The sequence below is a fragment of the Prionailurus bengalensis genome, chromosome E2 (assembly GCF_016509475.1).
Source record: "Prionailurus bengalensis isolate Pbe53 chromosome E2, Fcat_Pben_1.1_paternal_pri, whole genome shotgun sequence".
Lineage (NCBI taxonomy): Eukaryota > Metazoa > Chordata > Mammalia > Carnivora > Felidae > Prionailurus > Prionailurus bengalensis.
This window is the reverse complement of record NC_057352.1, coordinates 44,079,592-44,100,303: the sequence shown is the minus strand read 5'-3', so window position 1 is coordinate 44,100,303 and position 20,712 is coordinate 44,079,592. Positions and strand designations below refer to the sequence as shown.

General features: G+C 50.4%; 2 protein-coding genes and 1 non-coding gene across 9 annotated transcripts in view; 1 reads left to right on the top strand and 2 right to left on the bottom strand.

Annotated features, from left to right (window-relative positions):
• The first annotated feature begins 6,334 nt into the window (after positions 1-6,334).
• Positions 6,335-13,558, top strand: ESRP2 (epithelial splicing regulatory protein 2). 5 transcript variants are annotated; one of them, XM_043600901.1, is made up of 16 exons: positions 6,338-7,110; positions 7,199-7,327; positions 8,775-8,888; positions 8,998-9,112; positions 9,447-9,545; positions 9,765-9,819; positions 9,889-9,999; positions 10,078-10,210; positions 10,297-10,339; positions 10,498-10,799; positions 10,913-11,125; positions 11,235-11,433; positions 11,581-11,767; positions 12,077-12,242; positions 12,319-12,424; positions 13,103-13,558. In XM_043600901.1, the coding sequence occupies exons 1-15, from the start codon at positions 6,913-6,915 to the stop codon at positions 12,406-12,408; spliced, it is 2,154 nt and encodes a 717-aa protein (XP_043456836.1). In that variant the 5' UTR covers positions 6,338-6,912; the 3' UTR covers positions 12,409-12,424; positions 13,103-13,558. The 5 variants fall into 5 exon arrangements, with proteins under 5 accessions (XP_043456840.1, XP_043456836.1, XP_043456837.1 ...); XM_043600902.1 differs by having other exon boundaries at positions 9,892-9,999; positions 12,319-13,558; XM_043600900.1 differs by having other exon boundaries at positions 12,319-13,558.
• A 444-nt stretch (positions 13,559-14,002) lies between these two features.
• NFATC3 (nuclear factor of activated T cells 3) overlaps positions 14,003-20,712 on the bottom strand; it is a 139,667-nt gene continuing 132,957 nt past the window's right edge. For 2 of the 3 annotated variants that reach the window (XM_043600897.1, XM_043600899.1), the window contains one exon: positions 14,003-16,231. In XM_043600897.1, coding sequence (XP_043456832.1) covers positions 16,110-16,231 — 122 coding nt within the window. In that variant the 3' untranslated portion in view covers positions 14,003-16,109. The remainder of the gene's footprint in view (positions 16,232-20,712) is intronic. The other variant, XM_043600898.1, reaches the window with a different exon arrangement.
• On the bottom strand, positions 16,761-16,867 carry LOC122495326. The gene has a single exon (XR_006300399.1). It is a non-coding gene; the product is annotated as a U6 spliceosomal RNA (small nuclear RNA).

Sequence of the window (20,712 nt, the reverse complement as noted above, 5' to 3'; positions counted from 1 at the left end):
GGCTCCCCTCCTGTTTTAGTTGCGCGCAGTATGGAGCCAAACATCAGACTGAGCAGTACTCGCGCCCAGTTGAAAGTGGGTTTGAACCTCAACCTTGCACCATGGCCCATCAGCAAATTTCCCAGCAGAGCAGGGCAGGGACTTCGGAGTCCACCTCCCATCCCAGGCAAACTGGGGATCCAGAGAGGGCAGAGGCTCCCTGCTAGAGGAATCAGAGGTGAACAGAATGGCTAGATCCGAGGGCTGGCAATACGGCCAGCACCATGGGTCACCCTATGATAGGGAGACCAGCATGTTTGGAAACTGGAAGTCTTGATCCTCCACACACCTCCTCCTGAGGGTTAGACAACACCCTGATCATCCCCAGGCTGGTTTCAAGACCTCTAGCCCACCCATTCCTTCCTTCCTTCCTCTTGGTCAATGGCAACACTTTCTAGCCTTTCAGAGTGCTGCTAGTAGTCACCATTTTGGCCTGCCCCTCTGTGTTCTTATAACATTGGTGGTTGGAGTACCTTATTTTTTTTTTAATGTTTTTAATTTATTTTTGAGAGAGAGATTGCACAAGTTGGACAGAGGGAGAAAAAGGGGAACAGAGGATCTGCAGCAGGCTCTGCGCTGACAGCAGTGAGCCCAATGTGGGGCTTGAACTCACGAACTGCGAAATCATAACCTGAGCTGAAGTCGGTGAACGGTGAAATCATGACCTGAAGCAAAGCCGGATGGTCAATCAGCTAAGCCACCCAGGTGGCCCTAGAGTAGCTTACTCTTTTAAGGTCCACCTATCTCCCACCTCAGGCCCTGGCAAGGACCCAAAACTTCTGCCTCCCTCCATCCTAGAACCCAGAAGAGGGGTTGCCAAGGACCAATCTGTTGCAGGCCCACGGTGGGAGACCATAGAGATCATTTTGTCAGTACTAGGGACAGGCAGGAGTCCACAGCCAAGAGTTAAGTGAAGGGAGGGTAGGCATCAGGATGGCCTAGGTTGCTTTGGACTTTGGATAGTCTGAATGTCTTGTCAACCCAGCAGCCTCAGGTGACCATGGACCCTTCACAGGGTGGTCCTGCCCTCTGGAGCAGTTCCGTGGTGCCCCAGTCCCACAGGCCTTGCAGTTGATAGGAACCATGGCCATCGGGGAGAGGATGTTAAGGCCTAGTCACAATGATCTGTGCTGGCACTGTGGAGAGGAGAGGAGTGAGAAGGTAAGGGTCTCCCTTTCTCACAATGACCCTGTCATCCACATGAACCTCCTGGCTGCAGACCTGGGTTCATCCTAGACTCTAGATACTTCCCTGATTCTCAGACCCACAACCAGGTGGTCACCAAGTCTTGCCAGCTCTACCTTCCCAATGCCAAACTTTCATCCCCAAAGTAGCCTCCTTGCTGATGTCCCAATTTATGCCCTTATTCCTATGGATTTCTCTCCCTGTGTCAGGTTGTCATCATTAAACATTAAATCAGGCCCATCACTGTCTGCCTAACCCCACACATAATCCTCCTACTGCATGCCTCACATGCATCTCAGTCATAGTGAGTGAGGACCCTGCAGGGGACTCTGACCTTTTCCCCCAACTTCCACCTCCCCTCTCTCCCAGCTCCCTCATCTCCAGTTTCAATAGCTTGTTGGATCTATTCATCCTTGCGTAAGACAACTGAAAAATCCCTCAAGTTGCCAATAGTTTTTGGGTAAAGATTTTTTTTTTATGGCTTCAAAGGTTTGTTTTTTGCCTTACTGATACAGTATAAAAGGGGAAAGAATTCAGAAACTATTTCCTAAAGTAGATGAATGATACAAATGTTAGTGTGATGCTGTACGCTTCAGTTTTATACAGCAAACTGTTCCAACTGTCAGCTTATGGGTGAGCTAGCAAGAAACATTACATGGATTAATTTTAAGATGTAAGCATATTTACATACTTGCTTATTTAGTTTTGAAAATCTAGTGTTCTTTACCCCATGGCAGTCAAGACTGGGGCTTAATGCAAGATGTTTCAGCATGCTTTGCCATTTGCTTTTATGCATATGACAATAAATGCAGTTTTGAAAAAAAAATAACCTCATTCTCCCTCAGGACTTCTCCACTTGTTGCATTGGGATCACTCTGCAGTCCCCATTTTGGGGGGCTTAATTGAGCTCTGTATTTAGGTCTCAGCCCAGGCATGACCATTGATTGACTCTGAAGCAGGCCCTACCTGGCTCCTATCAGAATATAATCACCAGAAGAGCAAGCCCCTCACCTGCCCATTACTGGGGCTATTGCCTTCTTTGGTTACTAGTTACCACCAGCACAGTCCCAGGCACACAGCAGGTGCTTAACATATATTTAATGAATGAGTGATACACCCCCCCACCCCCCCACCCCCCACCGCCTTCTCTAACCCTTCCCCCTTCCAGGATATGGTCCTAGTGCCAGTCAGACCTGGAGGAGAGAAGGACCTGAGAGGTCCACAGGGCTGGATGTGAATTCTGGAAAAGATTGGGAAAGAAGGATAATATTCCTGTGGAGAACACTCTGGGCAAAGGCCAGATGTGGGAATAAGCCCAGAGACTGGGAAGTCAGGTCAGGTGTGGCATCTTTCTCAGGAGAGAATCCAGCCAACAGCCTTTGCCTTTTCTCTTTTACTGGGCCCTTTGCATTCCCTCTTGCTCACCCAAGTTCCAAGCTCCCCTATCTGGACCAGGTGTGTGCCTGGGCTTAGGGCAACCCAACCAAGACCAGGGCTTCTGAGCTGAGCCCATTTGAAGGCCAACTGATTCTCCCTTAAAGCTCATGGCTCATGAGGCTCCTATTCTTCTGCTCCTAGTGCCTCTCTGAGGTCATGAGAGGCCAGACTCGGGGGTTGTGAACAGGGGCCCAGAACAGGGTGTCTAACCTGGCTTAGGCATCAAAGAATGTTGCCTGGAGGAAGAATTATTAGAGATGGGTTTTGAAGGATAAGTAAGAATTTGCCAGGAAAACAATAGGAGTAGGTAGGTGGGTGGTCCAGACAGGGAGCTTAGTATGTGCAGCAGCCTGAAGACCTGAACAATCACACTGTGTCTGGGGTATGTGGTGGGTGGGAGTGGAAGAGAGGTTGAGGGTTCTGAAAACCAAGCTTAACAACTTGGTGTATGTCCAGGAAGCCCGGAGCCACAAAGATGCTCAAGCTGGAGGGAGGCAGGATCAAGGGTCTTCCCTTTTCACTTCGCTCCTGGAGCATTGCCCTAGGTGGAGCTCTCCAGTGGAAGATCCTCCTTCCAGCCTCAACACCTTGTTCAGGGGACAGAGTCAGTGCGCCCTCTGGTGGGTACTCAACAGCTATATGGCAAAGGCGCATAACTGGGAACCTGTATGGAGGGGCAATGCACTGGCTACCCTGGAGCCCCAGGAGATAAGAAAGGGTAGTAGAGATTGACCCAATTGCCGGCCAAGGGGCTGCGGAGGGTGGGGATGGGCCTGAACTTGGGAGTGTGGATCGCCTCTGTGGATACCACAAGGCACCCCAGTGTAGAATCCTTCCTAGAGGGGTGCCTGGCTGGCTCAGTCAGTAAAGCATGTGATTCTTGATCTGAGGTTGAGTTGCAGCCCCACTTTGAGTGTAGAGATTACTTAAAATTACAATCTTTAAAAAAAGGAATCGTCTCCTGCAGTGGGATATTTTCTGGCTTGGGGGAGAGAGAGAGAGAGAGAGAGGAGGGTGCTTTTACACCACTCCTAGACGCCCTGTAGGTCTACAAGGATGGTCACACTCCCGGTCCCATGTAAGGATCTCCACTCTGTATCTGTCCCAACTTTCACGTCCCAAAGGCTGGAGTGCCACTGGTCTTTGTAGCAGGCCTCAAAGAGCCAAGGTAAGGATGGGATTCCACAAGCTTGTGGTCTAGCTCACAGGACCAAGTTCCTTGCCCCCAAGTACCTGGATTACAGTTTGGGAAATGCAATAGGCTGGACCATCGGAGCCTTACCCTTTTCACCCACCTGATTTCCAGTTCATTCACTAACGATTCATGAACTCTAGTAGCTGGGTTGGGATGGGAGACATTCCCAGTGAAATACAGAAATCTCAAACTACAGTGGGGGACCCTGCTACAGAGGGAGGGGACTTGAGAGGAGAAAATCTGGAGGAAGAGCAGGGGTTAACTAGGGCAAGGGCTGGGTTGGTAGGAGAGGAAATAGCACACACAGATAAGACTCTGGAGGAAAAACCCCTTATCCCCAGGTAAGGTTACTCGTTCTGAAATAGCCAAAGGCTAAAGGTGCAAAGCACTTAGACAACTATTTATTCATTCATTGTCTTGAGCAAGTACTATGTGCCAGGTGCACTGATAGGCACTGGGGATGAGCCTGTCCTTTAGGATCTGATGTTTGGGTGGGGGTGATGTAGGGAGACAATAAACGTTCTATTGTGTTAGAAGTTACTTTAGGGTTGGGGGAAAGGAGTGAAGGTTGTTTACTATTAGTGGTATGATCTGGGAGGACCCATCTGAAGATATAAGTAAGGGAGCTCAGCAACGCAGGGGCTCTAACGTTATTTTAAAGAATTTAGTTTTTCAAGAAGAGTCCAAGCACTATAAATTGTCATGCAGGAGGGCGTGGGCGCATGGGCGCGCAGGAGCTTAGGGGAGCCGCCCCACGCTGCCAGGACAGATAGAGCTGCCACACTGGACAAGTTACTTTTTTTTTTTTTTACTTTTTTTTTTCTTTTTTTTTTTTTAATGTTTATTTATTTTTGAGAGAGAGAGAGAGAGAGAGAGAGAGAGAGAGAGAGAGAGAGAGAACAGGGGGAGGGGCAGAGAGACAGGGAGACACTGAATCTGAAGCAGGCTCCAGGCTCTGAGCTGTCAGCACAGAACTCAACATGGGGCTCGAACCCACGAACCGTGAGACAATGACCTGAGCCGAAGTCGGAAGCTTAACCGACTAAGCCACCCAGGTGACCCAAGGACAAGTTATTTCAAGAGGGTGGCTTCTCTGAGGAGCTGGCGACGTCGAGACCCACGCAGAAGGAAAAATACGGAAAGGCCTAGCGCGAAGGTTGAACGGATGGGGGCGCCAGGAAGGGTCAGACCGAGATCAAGTAAGCACCCGGATGGCAGGGTGGTGACTCCGGGAGACAGGAGCCCGACAAGGAACAATGTACCTCAAGGGAGTTTAGGAGTGCCGCTGGGGTGAAGAGTTTACTGCAAAGGCTTGGATAGAGGAAGCCCCAACTCCGCCTGGCGCAGGCGCGCTCCAGGAAGGGTACGGGAGGAGCCTTACTTCGTTGTTGGGCCCTGCCCGGAGAACAAATATTTGACATTCCAGGCTTATCTAAAAGGGTGCAGGACCCGAAGAGCGACGTTTCCCCCTCCCCCAGGGCCTGATTGGCCTAGCGCTTCCGCCAGTGGGGACCAGCGGGCAGGCGCCCGAGTGGGCGGTCCCCAAAGGGGCGGATACCTGCCCAAACCAGGGGGAAGCGCTAATCGCCCGTAGCCCCTAGAGGTTGGAATACCTGTCTACTTCCCACTCCCTCCATACCGCCGAGTCCCGGCGCGAGTCACTTCCGTACTGGACACCTCAGTCTCTTTATCTGTTAAGTAGGGACGCGTTGAAGTGTGGGTTCAGTGGTCAAGGTCTCGGAAGCGCCCCCTCCACCCTGGGCTCTTTCTCCGTCGTCCGAAGGTCCACGCAGAGTCCAGCCCTTACGAAAGCGCGAGGCGCGGCTCTCGCCTCAGTTTTGGCGCGGGCTTGACAACCCCACGTCCCTTCTTCCCGCCGGACTCTTCAGTTTCTCAGTCATATAAATGGGAGAACTTAGGGTAGTCCGGAGCGGTCTGGAAACGCGACGTAAAGGAGCCTCACTAAGCACAATCGGGCGAAAGGGTGTTGGGAACCCTCCACGCGCGACGGTCCTTATTGGTTTGCTTGTCTCGGACGGAGAAGAGACTGAGGATCTGCAGCCCTCACGCCCCCACTACACGGCCGTGCGCTCACATCTCCAGGCAACAGGCCCGTCGTCAAGCTGGGAGGGCGACGAAAACAGGCTAGAGTCTCCACCTGGGGTAGAGGTGAGGCTCGAGGCCCAGATCATCCGGCTTAGCCCCGTCTCCCAGTGGCGCTCTCTGGAGTTGGAACGGGGCGCTTTCTGCTTACCAAGTACCGAGGCCTGCACACCTCCCACTGGGTTTTGGCATCGAAGGCACTTCCTGGAGCCAGGCTAAGGCCAGGTCTTCACACCTGTGTGGACGAGCCCTGACCTGTGACTTCTGGTCTCTCGACCCCGTGGCTCTTAGGACCTCTGTTGATCCATGACCCTCCCCCCAATCCCATTGGCTTATGGTGACTCCCCCCTCCCCCACGCCTAAGGGTGATATCCAATAACTCACCGCCCTCTTTGACCTTTGGTGACTTCTACCATCCCCAGACCGGCCGTCGTGACCCCCACAGCCCCTAGACTGCCTTCTGGTGATTTTCACAAATCCCGTGTGACCCTTAGGGACTGCAGAAAGCCCCTGGCTTTCAATTTTTCTTGGCGTAGGCCTCATGGTGGGGAGGGGCTTGGAAGAAGATGAGACCGCCCCAGTAGTTAGGCAGGGCACGCTGGTGGAGCGGGAGTCCGGGCCATGAGCTCGAATCCCGGCCCGGCGTCAGAGCGCGCTTGCCCTGCGTTAGGCTCTAGCAGCCTTCTCCCTCGGTTCCCCAAGACGCCCTCGGTCACGTGGCCGGCGGGGAGGACAGGTAACTCGCCCAGAGAGGGCGGGGGCCAGTAGCCGCCCCGCCCCTCGGGGCGCCGCGGGCGGGTCTCAGCAGCGCCCACTGCGCCAGCCGGGCTGCAGGTGCCGCCCCCGACACACGGTGTCCCGCCCAAACTGATTCGTGTCTGCCGTCGGCCGGTGCGTGCGTGCACCTCGTCGGTCCGCGTGTGTCTGGCCGAGCTCCCCCTTCCTCTGCGGCCATGACTCCGCCGCCTCCCCAGCCACCGCCCCCGGGCTCGAACCCCGCCTCAGACTCCGCCACCGACCCCCGCCCAGGACCTGGACCCCTAGTCGTACTGTTCGGAGCCACGGCCGGTGCGATGGGGCCGGACCTGGGCTCCGACGAGACCGACTTAATCCTCCTAGTCTGGCAAGTGGTGGAGCCGAGGAGCCGTCAGGTACGATGAAAAGGGGGCAGCAGGGTGTCCAGGTTGTTTCAGGATCTGAGGCGAACAGTGGATGATCGGTTACCCCCGCCGCTCGTAGGTGGGGACGTTGCACAAGTCATTGGTTCGCGCTGAGGCGGCCGCACTGAGTCCGCAGTGCCGCGAGGCGAGCGGCCTGAGCGCCGACAGCTTGGCGCGGGCCGAACCGCTGGACAAGGTGCTGCAGCAGGTGAGTGCTGGGGCCCGGGTGAGTGGAGACATGGCCGGGCCGCGGGACATTTCTTGGCGGGAGAGGAGGCAGGCGGCAGGGCCTGGCATGCTGCGACCAACTGGCCTGGGCGGTAGGACGAGTTCCTGTTGTTTAAAAATTTCAGAGATTCCCGCGTGTGCCGGCCATTCCTGGGGGCACCTTACTTTTCAGCCTTTCCAGGGATCCACTCCTACTGAGCCGCGGGATGGAGGCTACGAGACCCCTGCTAGGGTCCCGGCCGGCGTGGCTCTGAGGCTGAGACGCCTCTGGGGACCTGCCTGGCCAGGTCTCCCAGAAAAGCAGTCGGAAGCCAAAAGGGCCGAGGGACCTGGTCTTGGCCATAAATCACGGTCCCTGCCGCCTGCGTCCTCGGCCCACCCACCCTCCTAGGAGACGCAGGAGCGGGGGCGTAGGGCGGGGTCTGCCTCAGAGGCAGACGCCGCCAGGTGTAAGCTGCTCGTCTAGGCCTGTCCCGGCCGGCTGGCCAGGCGTGGGCGCTGTCCGGACCCCGCCTGGAGGCTACCTGACTCCTGAGTGCAAAGGCCCGGGGTGCCTCCCAGCCCTGGCTGGAGTGGGAGGCGGTTCCCATTGCTGTTTTCTTTTCACTACTACTTACCCTGTGCCTGACTCTTAAGTGTAATGAGTTTAAGTGCTTTACACGCACAAATACTTTCATTTCTCAACAACTCCTCCGGTGGTTCTTGATTTAGGTACAAAGATGTTGAACCTGAGCCTGCTCCTGAAGGGCTCCTAGGCTAGCCCCTACTTGGGGAATGTGCTGAAGGAGAACTGGGTTGGTTTGCTCTGGGCCCCCGCTTAGTGCTTATACCTGTTCTCCAGAGGTAGTAAGGCTGCTGGAGACTGGGCGAGGAGTGCCCCCCCCCCCACCATGAGTAAACAAGCCCGTGCCAGCCGGTCGATAGGGTGTGGGTCAAAGCTCATGCTGCCCCTGGCGTCCAGGTATGGGGCTCTGTCCTTGGATTTTCTCTGCTTCTTGGTTGGTCAGACTTAAGAGGCGGGGCTGCCATTGACCATGAGCCAGCTGGGCCTCAGGCAGGATTGGGCCTCCCCCACCTGTCTGAGGGTGGTGCCTGGTCAGGGACAGGTTTAACCTGCTTTGCCCCACCCCTTCCCACCTGCTTCTCCCACTCCACCAGGTGTTTGCTCTGGCACCACTCCAGACTCTTGGAGTGTGTGTGATGGGGGCTTGGGTGATATGTGACTACCCCCATTTGGCCTGGAAGAAGTGACCGTGGACTGGGGGAGAAAAGGGACACAGAGCCAGACCCAACAGGTGTGGCCAACTCCTCCCCAGGCAGGGTAGGGCTGAACATCTAGCTGAACCAGCTTTGCAGCCTGTGCCCTCCCTCCTCCTGCCCACCCAGCTGTGAGTCTGTCTGTCTCTCTCCCCACTCCCTATCCCCAGTTCTCACAGCTGGTGAGCGGGGATGTGGCTCTGCTGGGCGGGGGCCCCTACATGCTATGCACTGATGGGCAGCAGCTGCTGCGACAGGTCCTGCACCCTGAGGCCTCCAGGAAGGTATGCCACTGAGGGCACAACAGGGGGTAGGGTTCCCAGGACCCCCATCGTGGGGGTGGGCAGGGCAGCTCAGTTCCCTCCATTCATGCCCACTCCCATGTGCCCCTAGAACCTGGTGCTCCCCGACACCTTCTTCTCCTTCTACGACCTCCGCAGAGAATTCCATGTGCAGCACCCGAGTGCCTGCCCTGCCAGGGAGCTCACCGTGGCCACCATGGCACAGGGTATCTGTGACCCCAGCAGGGTTAGGGTGGAGGGGAAGCTGCAGGCGGTTTTTGAGTATGTGCATCCTAGAGGGTTATGTGAACACATGCAAGTTTACATTATCTGCTGAGTCCTTGAGGGCACATGCCTCTGTGTCTGTGCTGAGGTGCACTTGAAATATGGACATATGTTTGCATATGTCTGGGATGGGGACTTGTAAGGGCATATATTACCTGGATCCAAACAAATGTTTGCCGGGACTCTGCATTTGTCCATGTAGGGGACTTGGACCTAGGTGGGACCAAGATTGGTGCTCATGCTGAGATTTCCTCACTGTTACTTCCCTGTTCATAGACCTGGGGCTGGAGACAGATGCCACAGAGGATGACTTTGGGGTCTGGGAAGTGAAGACAATGGTAGCTGTCATCCTCCACCTGCTCGAAGGGCCCAGTGGTAAGGTTCCCCTCGCCACCTCTCACCTGCTCTCAGGACCGGGTGAATGTCTACCTCCTAACTGTCTCAAAGTCCCCCTCCCCACTTGTTACTTTCTTTGAGACCACAGGTAGATGCTCCTTTGTCACCTCATCCCCCTCAACTGTCCTCTTTTTGCAGAGCTTGGTGGGGAGACCCCCTCCACCAGACCCTGCTGACCCCCATGCCATCTCCTCTCAGGTCAATTGTTTTCGAAGGCAGAGGTGGTAAAGCAGAAATATGAGACAGGTCCTTGGTGAGTGTGGGGGCAGGGGTGGGGGTGACAATAGCTGGACAGCTCTGATTCTGCGCCCTGCCCCCACAGCAGCAAGGCCGATGTGGTGGACAGTGAGACTGTAGTTCGGGCCCGTGGGCTGCCCTGGCAGTCATCAGACCAGGACGTGGCTCGATTCTTCAAAGGACTCAACATTGCCAGGTGGGTACAGCAGGCAGGATGGGTGGCTCAGGAGGGCAGGCCCACCCAGGAAGCACTAACCCAGCACTGGCTCCGCAGGGGTGGTGTAGCACTCTGCCTCAACGCCCAGGGCCGCAGAAATGGCGAGGCCCTCATCCGGTTTGTGGACAGCGAGCAGCGGGACCTAGCGCTGCAGAGACACAAGCACCACATGGGTGTCCGCTATATTGAGGTGGGGCTTTGGGCTGGGAGTGAAGAAAGACAGAGCTGAGGCCAGCCAGGCTGCAGACCCATGGGCTGCCCCCACTGTACCCACAGGTATATAAAGCAACAGGAGAAGAGTTTGTCAAGATTGCAGGGGGTGAGTGTGCTCCCAACAGCACCTAGTTCCCTTGGTTCTTGATCCATGTCCCACTTGCCCACCACCCCCTGCCTTTCTGCTCCCCTGTGCCAGGTGTAGGTGGGTATTTGGAAGGGCACAAATGAAGTCAGTAGGTGACTCCCATGCCTCCCACCAAGGCACATCACTAGAGGTGGCTCGTTTCCTGTCACGGGAAGACCAAGTGATTCTGCGGCTACGGGGACTGCCCTTCTCAGCTGGGCCGGCAGATGTGCTAGGCTTTCTGGGGCCAGAGTGCCCGGTGACTGGGGGTGCTGATGGGCTGCTCTTTGTGCGCCACCCTGACGGCCGGCCCACTGGTGATGCCTTTGCCCTCTTTGCCTGTGAGGAGCTCGCACAGGCTGCGCTGCGCAGGCACAAGGGCATACTGGGTAAGCGATACATTGAACTCTTCCGGAGCACTGCGGCCGAGGTGCAGCAGGTGAGCACCCAGGGCTTTCCCTACCCTCTGTGTGATTCTCCAGGGTGCCCCTTCCGTCCCCTGTGCACCGGCCCTACTCGGCGTGACCAGCCTGTTGCTGCCTTCCTTACCAGGTCCTCAACCGCTATGCATCCAGCCCACTCCTTCCTACACTCACTGCTCCACTGCTGCCCATCCCCTTTCCACTGGCAGCTGGGACTGGGAGAGATTGTGTACGCCTTCGAGGCCTGCCCTACACAGCCACCATTGAAGACATCCTTAGCTTTCTGGGGGAGGCAGCTGCTGACATCCGGCCCCACGGTGTGCACATGGTGCTCAATCAGCAGGTGAGGCTGCTGCCAGTGGGGAGACACACGTAACTAGGAAGGGGTGTGTGGTTGGGAGTAAGGCATTCTTGCATACGACAGATTGCTTACAAGACCACCATGTGTACAGGGCCGGCCGTCAGGTGATGCTTTCATCCAGATGACATCAGCAGAGCGGGCTTTAGCTGCTGCTCAGCGTTGCCATAAGAAAGTGATGAAGGAACGCTACGTGGAAGTGGTCCCCTGCTCCACAGAGGAGATGAGCCGTGTGCTGATGGGAGGCACCTTGGGCCGTAGTGGCTTGTCCCCTCCACCCTGCAAGCTGCCCTGTGAGTGTCTCAGGGGCTGGGGAAAGGAGGCATGTGGGGGCCAAGCTGTTATAACTCCCACTTTCTACAGTGGGGACTCCTTTCTGACTGCCTCATCCAGGGCAGTGCTGGGCTCCCTGCAGATGCACTCTCTACTTCTGCCTCCAGGCCTCTCACCACCCACCTACGCCACCTTCCAGGCCACCCCAACACTCATTCCCACTGAGACGGCAGCTCTATATCCCTCTTCAGCACTGCTCCCGGCTGCTAGGGTGCCTGCTGCCCCCACCCCTGTTGCCTACTACCCAGGGCCAGCCACTCAACTCTACATGAACTACACAGCTTACTACCCCAGGTATCTGCTGCTAAGAAAACTCCAGTCTTGTCCCCATCCTGGTTTGGGGGAGGGTCATGATCCCCTTCCTGCACCAGATAATCCAAGGTCTGTTAGAGCTCTGACTTATACTAAGATGGACACGGGAGTAACAGATGTGGCCTGGCTGATGCCATCTACAAATCAGAATGGAGATGACTCTGTAGAGGCAGAGGTTTTAGGCAGGAAGAACTGAACTAAACAAGGCACAGGCAAAGGAAGAGTGAGGCAGGTCTTGGTCTAGGCCATAAATGGGACTGCTTTCCTAAATTCCTGCTTCTCCCATCCTAGCCCCCCAGTTTCCCCCACCACTGTGGGCTACCTCACCACGCCCCCTGCTGCCCTGGCCTCTGCTTCCACCTCAGTGTTGTCCCAGCCAGGAGCCCTGGTCCGTATGCAGGGTGTCCCATATACCACTGGTATGAAGGATCTGCTCAGCATCTTCCAGGCCTATCAGGTGAGGTGTGGCTGGAGGGCTTGGGAACCTGATTGAGGCTGGAGCTTCCTCCCCTAAATCTCTTTCCCTTCTGCAGTTAGCCCCTGATGACTACACCAGTTTGATGCCTGTTGGTGACCCGCCTCGCACTGTGCTACAGGCCCCCAAAGAGTGGGTGTGTTTGTAGGTGAGGGAGCCAGGAGGTAAGAGCTGGCTGATGTCTAACATGACTCTCTTGCATCCAGAAAACCAGCACCCTCAACCAGATGGCTTCTTTCTGGCTTGTCCAAGCTCTCAGAAAGCACCTAGAGGAGCTCAAGCCCTAGCTCCACCTCCCACTTATTGCCCTGCCTGTTCACCCCAAAGATGATGGCTGGACCCTGCATGCAGGACTGGGGGTGGAATTGTGTTACCCTGCTCCCAACGGCCTGATCTGGGCCTCCTGAGTAGCACCGAGAGCCTTTGGTCAGCTTTGGCCATGGCCCATACCCTCAGATTCTGTGGGGCTGGTGTCCACAGCAGGCTTGTTTTCTTTTTAAAAATGTAAGCCCTGGTGCCTTCAACGTATGACTCCTGGGAACTTCTGAGTAAAGATCCCAATGTTCTACCTTCCCCTATCCCTCCTAGTAGGGGGCAGGGAGGCAGAGAGTGCTGGCCCCAGCTCCCACGATACTTGGACCTCAATGGCCACGTTGTGCCAGGTGGTCCCATTTAAGGGACCTGCAGCTCGGCACAAGCTTTGTGGCAAAATCACAAGCTGTTTTGATGGACTATATTGCAATATCCCCAGAGGACACTAGGGGGCAGGAGGCCCTCACAAAAACTCAGGCTCAAATTTTAAAGGGGACTTTCTGCCTACTTTTCATGCACACCTTGGGCAGGCCAGTTGTCCTGAACTCAGCAGACACCGTGGAATGTCCTTTGCACCCATTAGAGGGTACAGAACTGAAGCTTCGGAAGGAATTTGGAACTCTACTCACTCCTCCGTAAAATAAACAAAGGTTCTAACCAAGTGGACTTTTTAAAAGCCAAAGTCTCCTTAGCTTTGGACCCCAGAGTGAGGGGCTCCACACCTGCCCCAGGCAGAGGAAAACTCAGGCAGATTTCAAGGACACCGTTGACCGATCACCATTTATTATTTCAGCACTGTAACTGAGGAACCTGAATTGCTGGCTCTTCTCTGTTATTTGTGTAAGGAGCACTATACTCCTACAAAAGGTTTTAAAATACAAAATATGTAAGAAAACAATCCCAAGTGCTGTAAACACAACTGAGATCCAGTTCCTTAACTGAACATTGCCCATTTTATAGAATACAAGGTTTCAAACTTTAGCTCACCTGAGCCTTAAAGATGACCATCTGTTCGGAGTATTAAAAACAGGGCTTCATAGGCAGACCCAGCAGAGCTCTAGTGATAGTGGTTAGCCCTGGGCAGGGTAGGTTGCCCTTCAGACAGTAACACCACATGTGCACCTGAAGACAAGACCTCTGTTCCCTTTCAAGCTGTTTTCAGCCATGTTTCTGTGTGTATCTCTAGTAAGCAGAAGACTGCTTAACCCATGCCTCAATTCAAGATCTAGCACAGGCTGGAAGGGGTAGGAGTGGGTGCTAGGACATGCCCAGTTGCTAAACGTTGCTACTGAAGTCAACTTGCATAGTTCAGTGGATGTGTGCTTTAACACCACTTATGTTGCACAAAGGATTACAGTCTTTACCTCCAAAGCCAAAAAATATTGACTCGTAAGCCAAAGATTTTACAAAATGATACAAGACTGCTCATATAGTATATAAAGCTCTATTTTAAAATTTAACTTTTATTTTAAATAGGAAAGCATTGCTAGTGCTACAGGCATCAAGGTATTTAAAAGGCATCAAAATTTGGTGCATAGCAACTCTGGATCATAGAGGCTTTTTATTCTTGAGGGCAGCAGAGCAACCCCCAAAGGGTCTTGTAAGGGGAACTCTTACAAGAACCTCCTGTGAGGCAGCTACCCCAGGGGCAAGAGGGCGGAGGCAAGGCCGCCTCCCACATCCCCTCCAAACCAAAGGAAGCTGTGGGCTTCCAACTACAGGCCCTGAAGCAAATCTCACTATCCACACTCTGACATAAAACTTACTTTAAAAAGAAAATCTAAAAACACCCAGCTCCAGGAGGGACCAGAGTGATTTGCTGAAGGACAGACATTTTTCTCTAACTAGTTTTAAGGAAAAAATATAAATCATCATGGTTTAAAGAAAAAAAAAAAAAAAACAACCCATACTTCATCCTGTAGGAGGTCAACAGCTCCTACCTGGCTGACTAGAGGTGGTGGGCAACGAACTGGCTCCCGCTGCCTAGGCCCCACTTGGCTTCAATAGAGAGTCCTGGCATCCAGAACTCCTAATCCCCAGGAGTAACAACATCAAGCCCTTTGACCAGCTCAGCACACTGTCACACATAATAGGCACTCAAAAAATTTGCTTCCTGAATAAATGAAATTACATGATTTCGTTTGAAAACATACTGCAAGCTTCAGGGGCTTTGAAATGGGCCCGGCCTTAGAACAGGTACCTAATCCCATTAAAGGGAGGGATAAAGGGGGGTTTGGAAAAAGCACCCAACTCGGGCACCTCCTTTGGTAGACAGCAGGCTGGAGTTTCTTGCTGGCCCCGGCCTTCGGCACCAGCCTCACCAGCAGCAGCACCAGGGTATCTTTGGTGTGGAGGGTCAGGTCTGTGATGCTACTGCATGTTTGGGTTTGCCCCAAAGCCTTTGGGGGAAAAGGCTGGTTTTAGGCCACGTAGACGGGACACGGTAGGCCAGAATCATTTTAGACTGTAAACAGAATGAGGGATAAGCTTTCCATGCCACTGTGAATCTTAAAAGCTTCCCATCTGGAGTCCTGCATTTTCTCTACTGTTCTAAAGCATAGCTCATTTGTGCTTAGCTTCTGACACAGCATGGCCTCTAGAAATTAGTTAGAACCAGCAAATTTGCCTAAACCATCATGAGACTGTGGCTTCAAAGGTTACAGAGCAGCCAAATGAGGATACTCCCATGTGGAAAAGGTCTGGGACCAGAGGGCACAAAAGGGAAAAGCAGTCCACAGCCTACTTGTTTGCAGGATGGCAAGATATTAAAGCTACGAAGCTAAAACAACCCACCTTTCAAAGTCACCTTACGCATAGCTATCTTACCCAAGGCCCTGAGGCAAAAAAGCAATTTCAACATGGAGTCAGTATGGAGAGATTGCAGAAAGATCACCTAGAAAGTTACAAAAGGCTATGCTCTGGAATGTCATTTAATATTCCAACACTTCAATGATTGGAATGGTCTCCTCTTACTTTAACAGTTTACTTTTATAAAGAGGTATGAGCTACATTTGGCTTTATTTCCTATAAATCTATGAAAGGCTTTAGGACATGCTGTTTCTGAGGCATAGGTGTGGGCTTGGGAGAATTTTTTTTTTTTTTCTATTATGTTTGCCTCTGGAAGGTTTTATCAAAAGTTCCTACTTTAAAAATAATCATCAAAGCTAAAGAGTCCTTCAAATGACCATAAAGGAGTACAAATCACCAATCATAGCTAAGCAACCAGGTCACTTGCAAAAGCAGCACCTCTGAAATGCGAGAGCCTGCTGCATTCACACTCAAAAGCACCCATCATATAAAAGTATCCTATTTAAATATAAAAAGCAAAGCTCATTTCCCCAAAGCTCAGTCTATGCTGCTCTTGTTCTTTCACAATCTAACCAAGGCCTGAGGTGGAGGAATGCTGATTTCCCCACATATAGTGATCCCAACTCCTGGCGCCAGTCCTGAAGGCCACAGAGTTGGAAACCCAAGGTCCAAGGAGAGAAACATGCTGAGAAGTACATGGTGGTAGACACATGGCTGCAGGGAGCACTGTCAGAGCCCATCGGATCTTCCCAAATCCAGGGAATCGGGACCAGGGAGGGGAGCCTGCCTGCTCGCCCCTGTTCCTTGGGAAACAGAAATCTGGGACATGTCTCTCCCAATTATCTCGTTCACTGAAAAACAAGAAAAGGGAGAGTGATTAGTGACCTCTGCGTGACTAACCATATGATGCTTAATGGCGAGTTCCACTTCAAAGACATTTTTTCCCTCTCCATGGTTTTCTATAAAGGTAAATGCAGTGCTTTAAAGCCTGCTCCTGGATGGAATGAAGACCTCCTTCCAGAAGCTGTTCCAGACACCTCTTTCCCTTTCAGTTCAGTTTGGGTTGGGAAGGGAGATGGCTCAGAGAATAGGAAACATTTTTACCCTCCCTCTAAAAGCTTATGCTCTAGAGCAAAGGATAGGATATATCTGAAATGTGTTAACATTCACCTAACTTTTCCTTAATTTACATCTCTACAGGAGGGTTTTCCCTTTCTGATTCCTGCAGTGTACCCTGTATGAAAAGTGAATGAAAATAAATACTTTGGTGAGAATAAGAGATTTGGGAGTTATTTTGTTATGCTAATAAACCATTCTTTACTATATGGGCCTTTTTTATTGTTTCTCATCCTTTCAGAAAAGACCTTGCTTTTTCTTTTTTTTAACATGGACCACTTTGTGAATTTGCATGTCATCCTTGCGCAGGGGCCATGCTAATCTTCTCCGTATCGTTCCAATTTTGGTATATGCACTGCTGAAGCGAGCACCTTGCTTTTTGTTGGTTTCTGTGACAAGCCAAGCATTCCTAGAAGCATAGTGCTCTGTGAGGTCTAATACAAAAAACTCCAATCTTAAGAATCGAGTATGGAAAGAAAACCCCAAAGTCCCCCTCAGTAAGAACCTTCAGTTCTCTCATCATGAGAATTCTTTGCTTTGAAATGAAAATTCTTTGCTTTGTCAACTGAAGATTATACTCCTAAGCCTATATTCAAAAGAACCGAAAACATACGACCACATAAAAACTTATGCCTGGGTGGTTCAGCTGGTTGAGCATCTGACTCTTGATTTCAGCTCAGGTTATCATCTCATAGTTGTTGGATTGAGCCCCACATCAGGCTCCACACTGAGCTGAGTGTGGAGCCTGCTTGGGATTCTCACTTTCCCTCCCCCTCTCCCTCACTTATATGCCTGCACACTCTCTCAAGATACACATTAAAAACAAAAAAACAAAAAAACTTTGTACCTGAATACAAATTCATAGCAGCATTTTCATAATAGCCCTGAAGTAGAAACAACCCAAATACCTACCAGGTGATGAATGGATAAGCAAATTATGGGCTATCCATAGAGGGAAATACTATTCAGCTTTAAAAAGAAATGAAGGGGTGCCTGGGTGGCTCAGTCGGTTGGGCGTCCAACTTCAGCTCAGGTCACGATCTCGTGGTCTGTGAGTTCGAGCCCCGCATCGGGCTCTGGGCTGATGGCTCAGAGCCTGAAGCCTGCTTCCGATTCTGTGTCTCCCTCTCTCTCTGCCCCTCCCCCGTTCATGCTCTGTCTCTCTCTGTCTCAAAAATAAATAAACGTTAAAAAAATAAAAATAAAAAAAATAAAAAGAAATGAAATTCTAATACATGATACAGCATAGGTGAACTTTGAAAGAATTATGCTAAGTGAAAGAAATCAGACACAAAAGAGCATATATTGTCTGATTCCATTTGTATAAAACAGCCAGGACTGACTAACCACACAGAAAACAGGTGGTTGACAGAGGAGTTATGGTGAGGAAGAAATGGGGGATGACTGCTAATAGGTATGGGATTTCTTTTTGGAGTAATAAAAATTTTCTAAAATGAGATAGTGGTGATATTGCAGAACTCTGTGAATATACTAAAACCACTGAATGGTATATTCTCAAGGGTGAATTTTATAGCAATAAATTATATCTCAATTCAGCTGTTATAAACAAAAATAGGCCAAGACAAAAAAAGTTCTATACTTAGAATGTGATGTGATCATAGAGCCAAGAAGACACTAATAGTCACTTAAAAAAACTTCAAGTATTAACAGCTTTTTTTTTTCTTTTAAAGAGAGAAAATTGAGAGAGACAGCATGAGCAGGAGCCCAATGCAAGGTTTGATCCCATGACCCTGGGACAGTGACCTCAGCCCAAATTAAGAGTACAATGCTTAACCACTGAGCCACCCAGGTGCCCCTTTCAAGTATTAACATCCAATCTTTTTACAGTTTAGGTAATTTAAAAAAATTTTTTCAAATTCATATACTCATGGCTATCAGAAGGGAACATTCACTTCATATTTATTGAGCATCTATGAGAGTTTGCAACTGAAATTTTGTATCTTATTTCACTCTTCACAACATTTTAAGGTAACTATTACCCCACTTTACAGATCAGTTAACTGAGGCTTTGACAGTTCACCTAATTTGCTCAGTAAATAGTGGGATCAATTTCCAAAAACCTATCACTTCTTGGAGGCCAAGAGTAGAGAAACTGGTGGGGGGGAGGGGGGAATCATTTAGACAAAGAAGATGCAAAAGATCCAGACACATGTGTTGATGCCAGGGGAGGGAGAATGAGTGTGTTAACAGAGAGGAGAGGGAGTCAGGAAAGAGAGAATATAAAGGGGACATAAATAGACAAGGCAGCCGTTGGCACCTGTTATTCCAAGCCACATAATGAGCAAGGAACAGTGTTTTCAGTGTGGATTCCACGTTTAAGTCAATGGGCTAGTCTCATGCTGAGAGGGAGCCCAAGGATGGCCCATGATCTCCATGCATAACCTCTAACATAATACATCACATTAGATTATCAGTAGGGGTCATCATTATCTGTCTCTCCAATAGCCTGTGAGCTCCTGAAGGGCAAGGACCTTACTAATGAGGAAACATCAATTTCAGATGACTGAATAAATGGATCCTAATTCAATACAATTACTTGGAGACTACTGGGAACTAGTATACTGAAAGTTCACTAGGTGATAGGATAGGAAGGGGACCAGAGAATGTTATTAAAACTAACACATGACATCTGATTTTGATTTTGACAGTCTCTATGTGTCTATTTTAGACAGGTCTCCCAGCTGTGGCAACAAGCCAAATATAGAAGCAAGTACCAGCTGTCAGTCATCTTTTCCCAACACTTATCCCTTCCAAGGATGGTGACTTCAGAGATGTTCCAAGCTGCCATGTAACATTGTTAAATTATCTCACTGTTCAAGTTTTAAAACTACAAGGTGATTACAAATGGTGCTTTATCATCATCAAAAACCAGGATGCCTGGGTAGCTCTGTCAGTTGAACATCCAACTTTGGTTCAGGTCACAATCTCAGTCCATAGGTTTGAGCCCTGCGTCAGGCCCTGTGCTGACAGCTCAGATCCTGGAGCCTGCTTCGAATTCTGTCTTCCTTTCTCTGTCCCTCTCCTGCTTGTGTGCACACTCTCTCTCTCTCAAAAATAAACATTAAAAAAAAAATAAAAAGACACCCCCCCCCCCCAATACAATGTATTGTTTTCCTGTGTCTTTATGAGAAAGTCAGTGCTTACATTTTGAGGATGAGGGTATATATCCAGCATTATCCACCCACTTACCAAGTACACTTTGATGATAAACACATCATTTTTTAAGGTAGCCAGGTGATGCTGTTTATAGCAAAAGCCTGATCAAAGCTATGTTATTTCTGCTCCCCTTTATCAAAGTTCTGTTGTTCTTTTGCCTGTTGTGCCTAATCTCACACAGTTGAAGCAATCTGGAAGGTTCCTTGACTGGGATTTAAGACTATAATAAAGCTAAGAAGATTTTGCACAAAAAAGCACTCAAGCTGACTATACTCAAACATACTTTAACACATAATATTAATACATAATAATTAGTCAGTAGATTTAAGTTCCAGTAGGGCAGGGACATTATCTATCTTGTTTCCATCAAACCCGTAGAGCTTGGTACATTCTGAGTGCTGAGTAAAATTAACTTGCCAAGTTAATCTTTTAATATAATTTGGGGACTTGGAAAAACAACAACAAGAATTATGCTCAAATAATTGCTACAGGTGAATAGTGAATATGAATTTTAGGACAAGGAGTCAGAACTACAACAAAGCAGTCCTTTTGCCATCCTTTAGCAATGACTCGAGCGCAGTGCGGTATACAGAGTCCACTGCTCTTCTTTGCTTTTCACTTCTCCCTAAGGCTGGGAGCTTTGGGCTTGGGCGCCTACCTCTAGATTCCTGAAATATCTTTCCATTGTGATCAAAATTTGAGTGTCAACTTAAGCAAGTTAAAATTATTACTGGTAAACAAACTTATGGTGTAATTTACATGTAAATTATCAGCAATATTTACAAAACAATATTTAAGTTACTTTTTAAAAACATTTTTTTATTATTTATTTTTGAGAGAGAGACAGAATGTGAGTGGGGGAGGGGCAAAGAGAGAGGGAGACACAGAATCCGAAGCAGGCTCCAGGCTCCGAGCTGTCAGCACAGAGCGTGCTGCGGGGCTTCCTGAGTATAGATGACATGTTGCATTAGTTTCAAGTGAACAACTTAAGTGATTTGACATTAAGTTATTTCTCAAAAATACTAAGGCTTACAACTTC

Bases quoted from the DNA above. Each gene is read 5' to 3' on its own strand.
- ESRP2 (XM_043600901.1), top strand. From the start codon at position 6,913: ATGACTCCGCCGCCTCCCCAGCCACCGCCCCCGGGCTCGAACCCCGCC. The intron at 7,328-8,774 runs GTGAGTGCTGGG...CCCTATCCCCAG, and splicing joins TGGACAAGGTGCTGCAGCAG to TTCTCACAGCTGGTGAGCGG. The intron at 9,546-9,764 runs GTAAGGTTCCCC...ATCTCCTCTCAG, and splicing joins CCTGCTCGAAGGGCCCAGTG to GTCAATTGTTTTCGAAGGCA.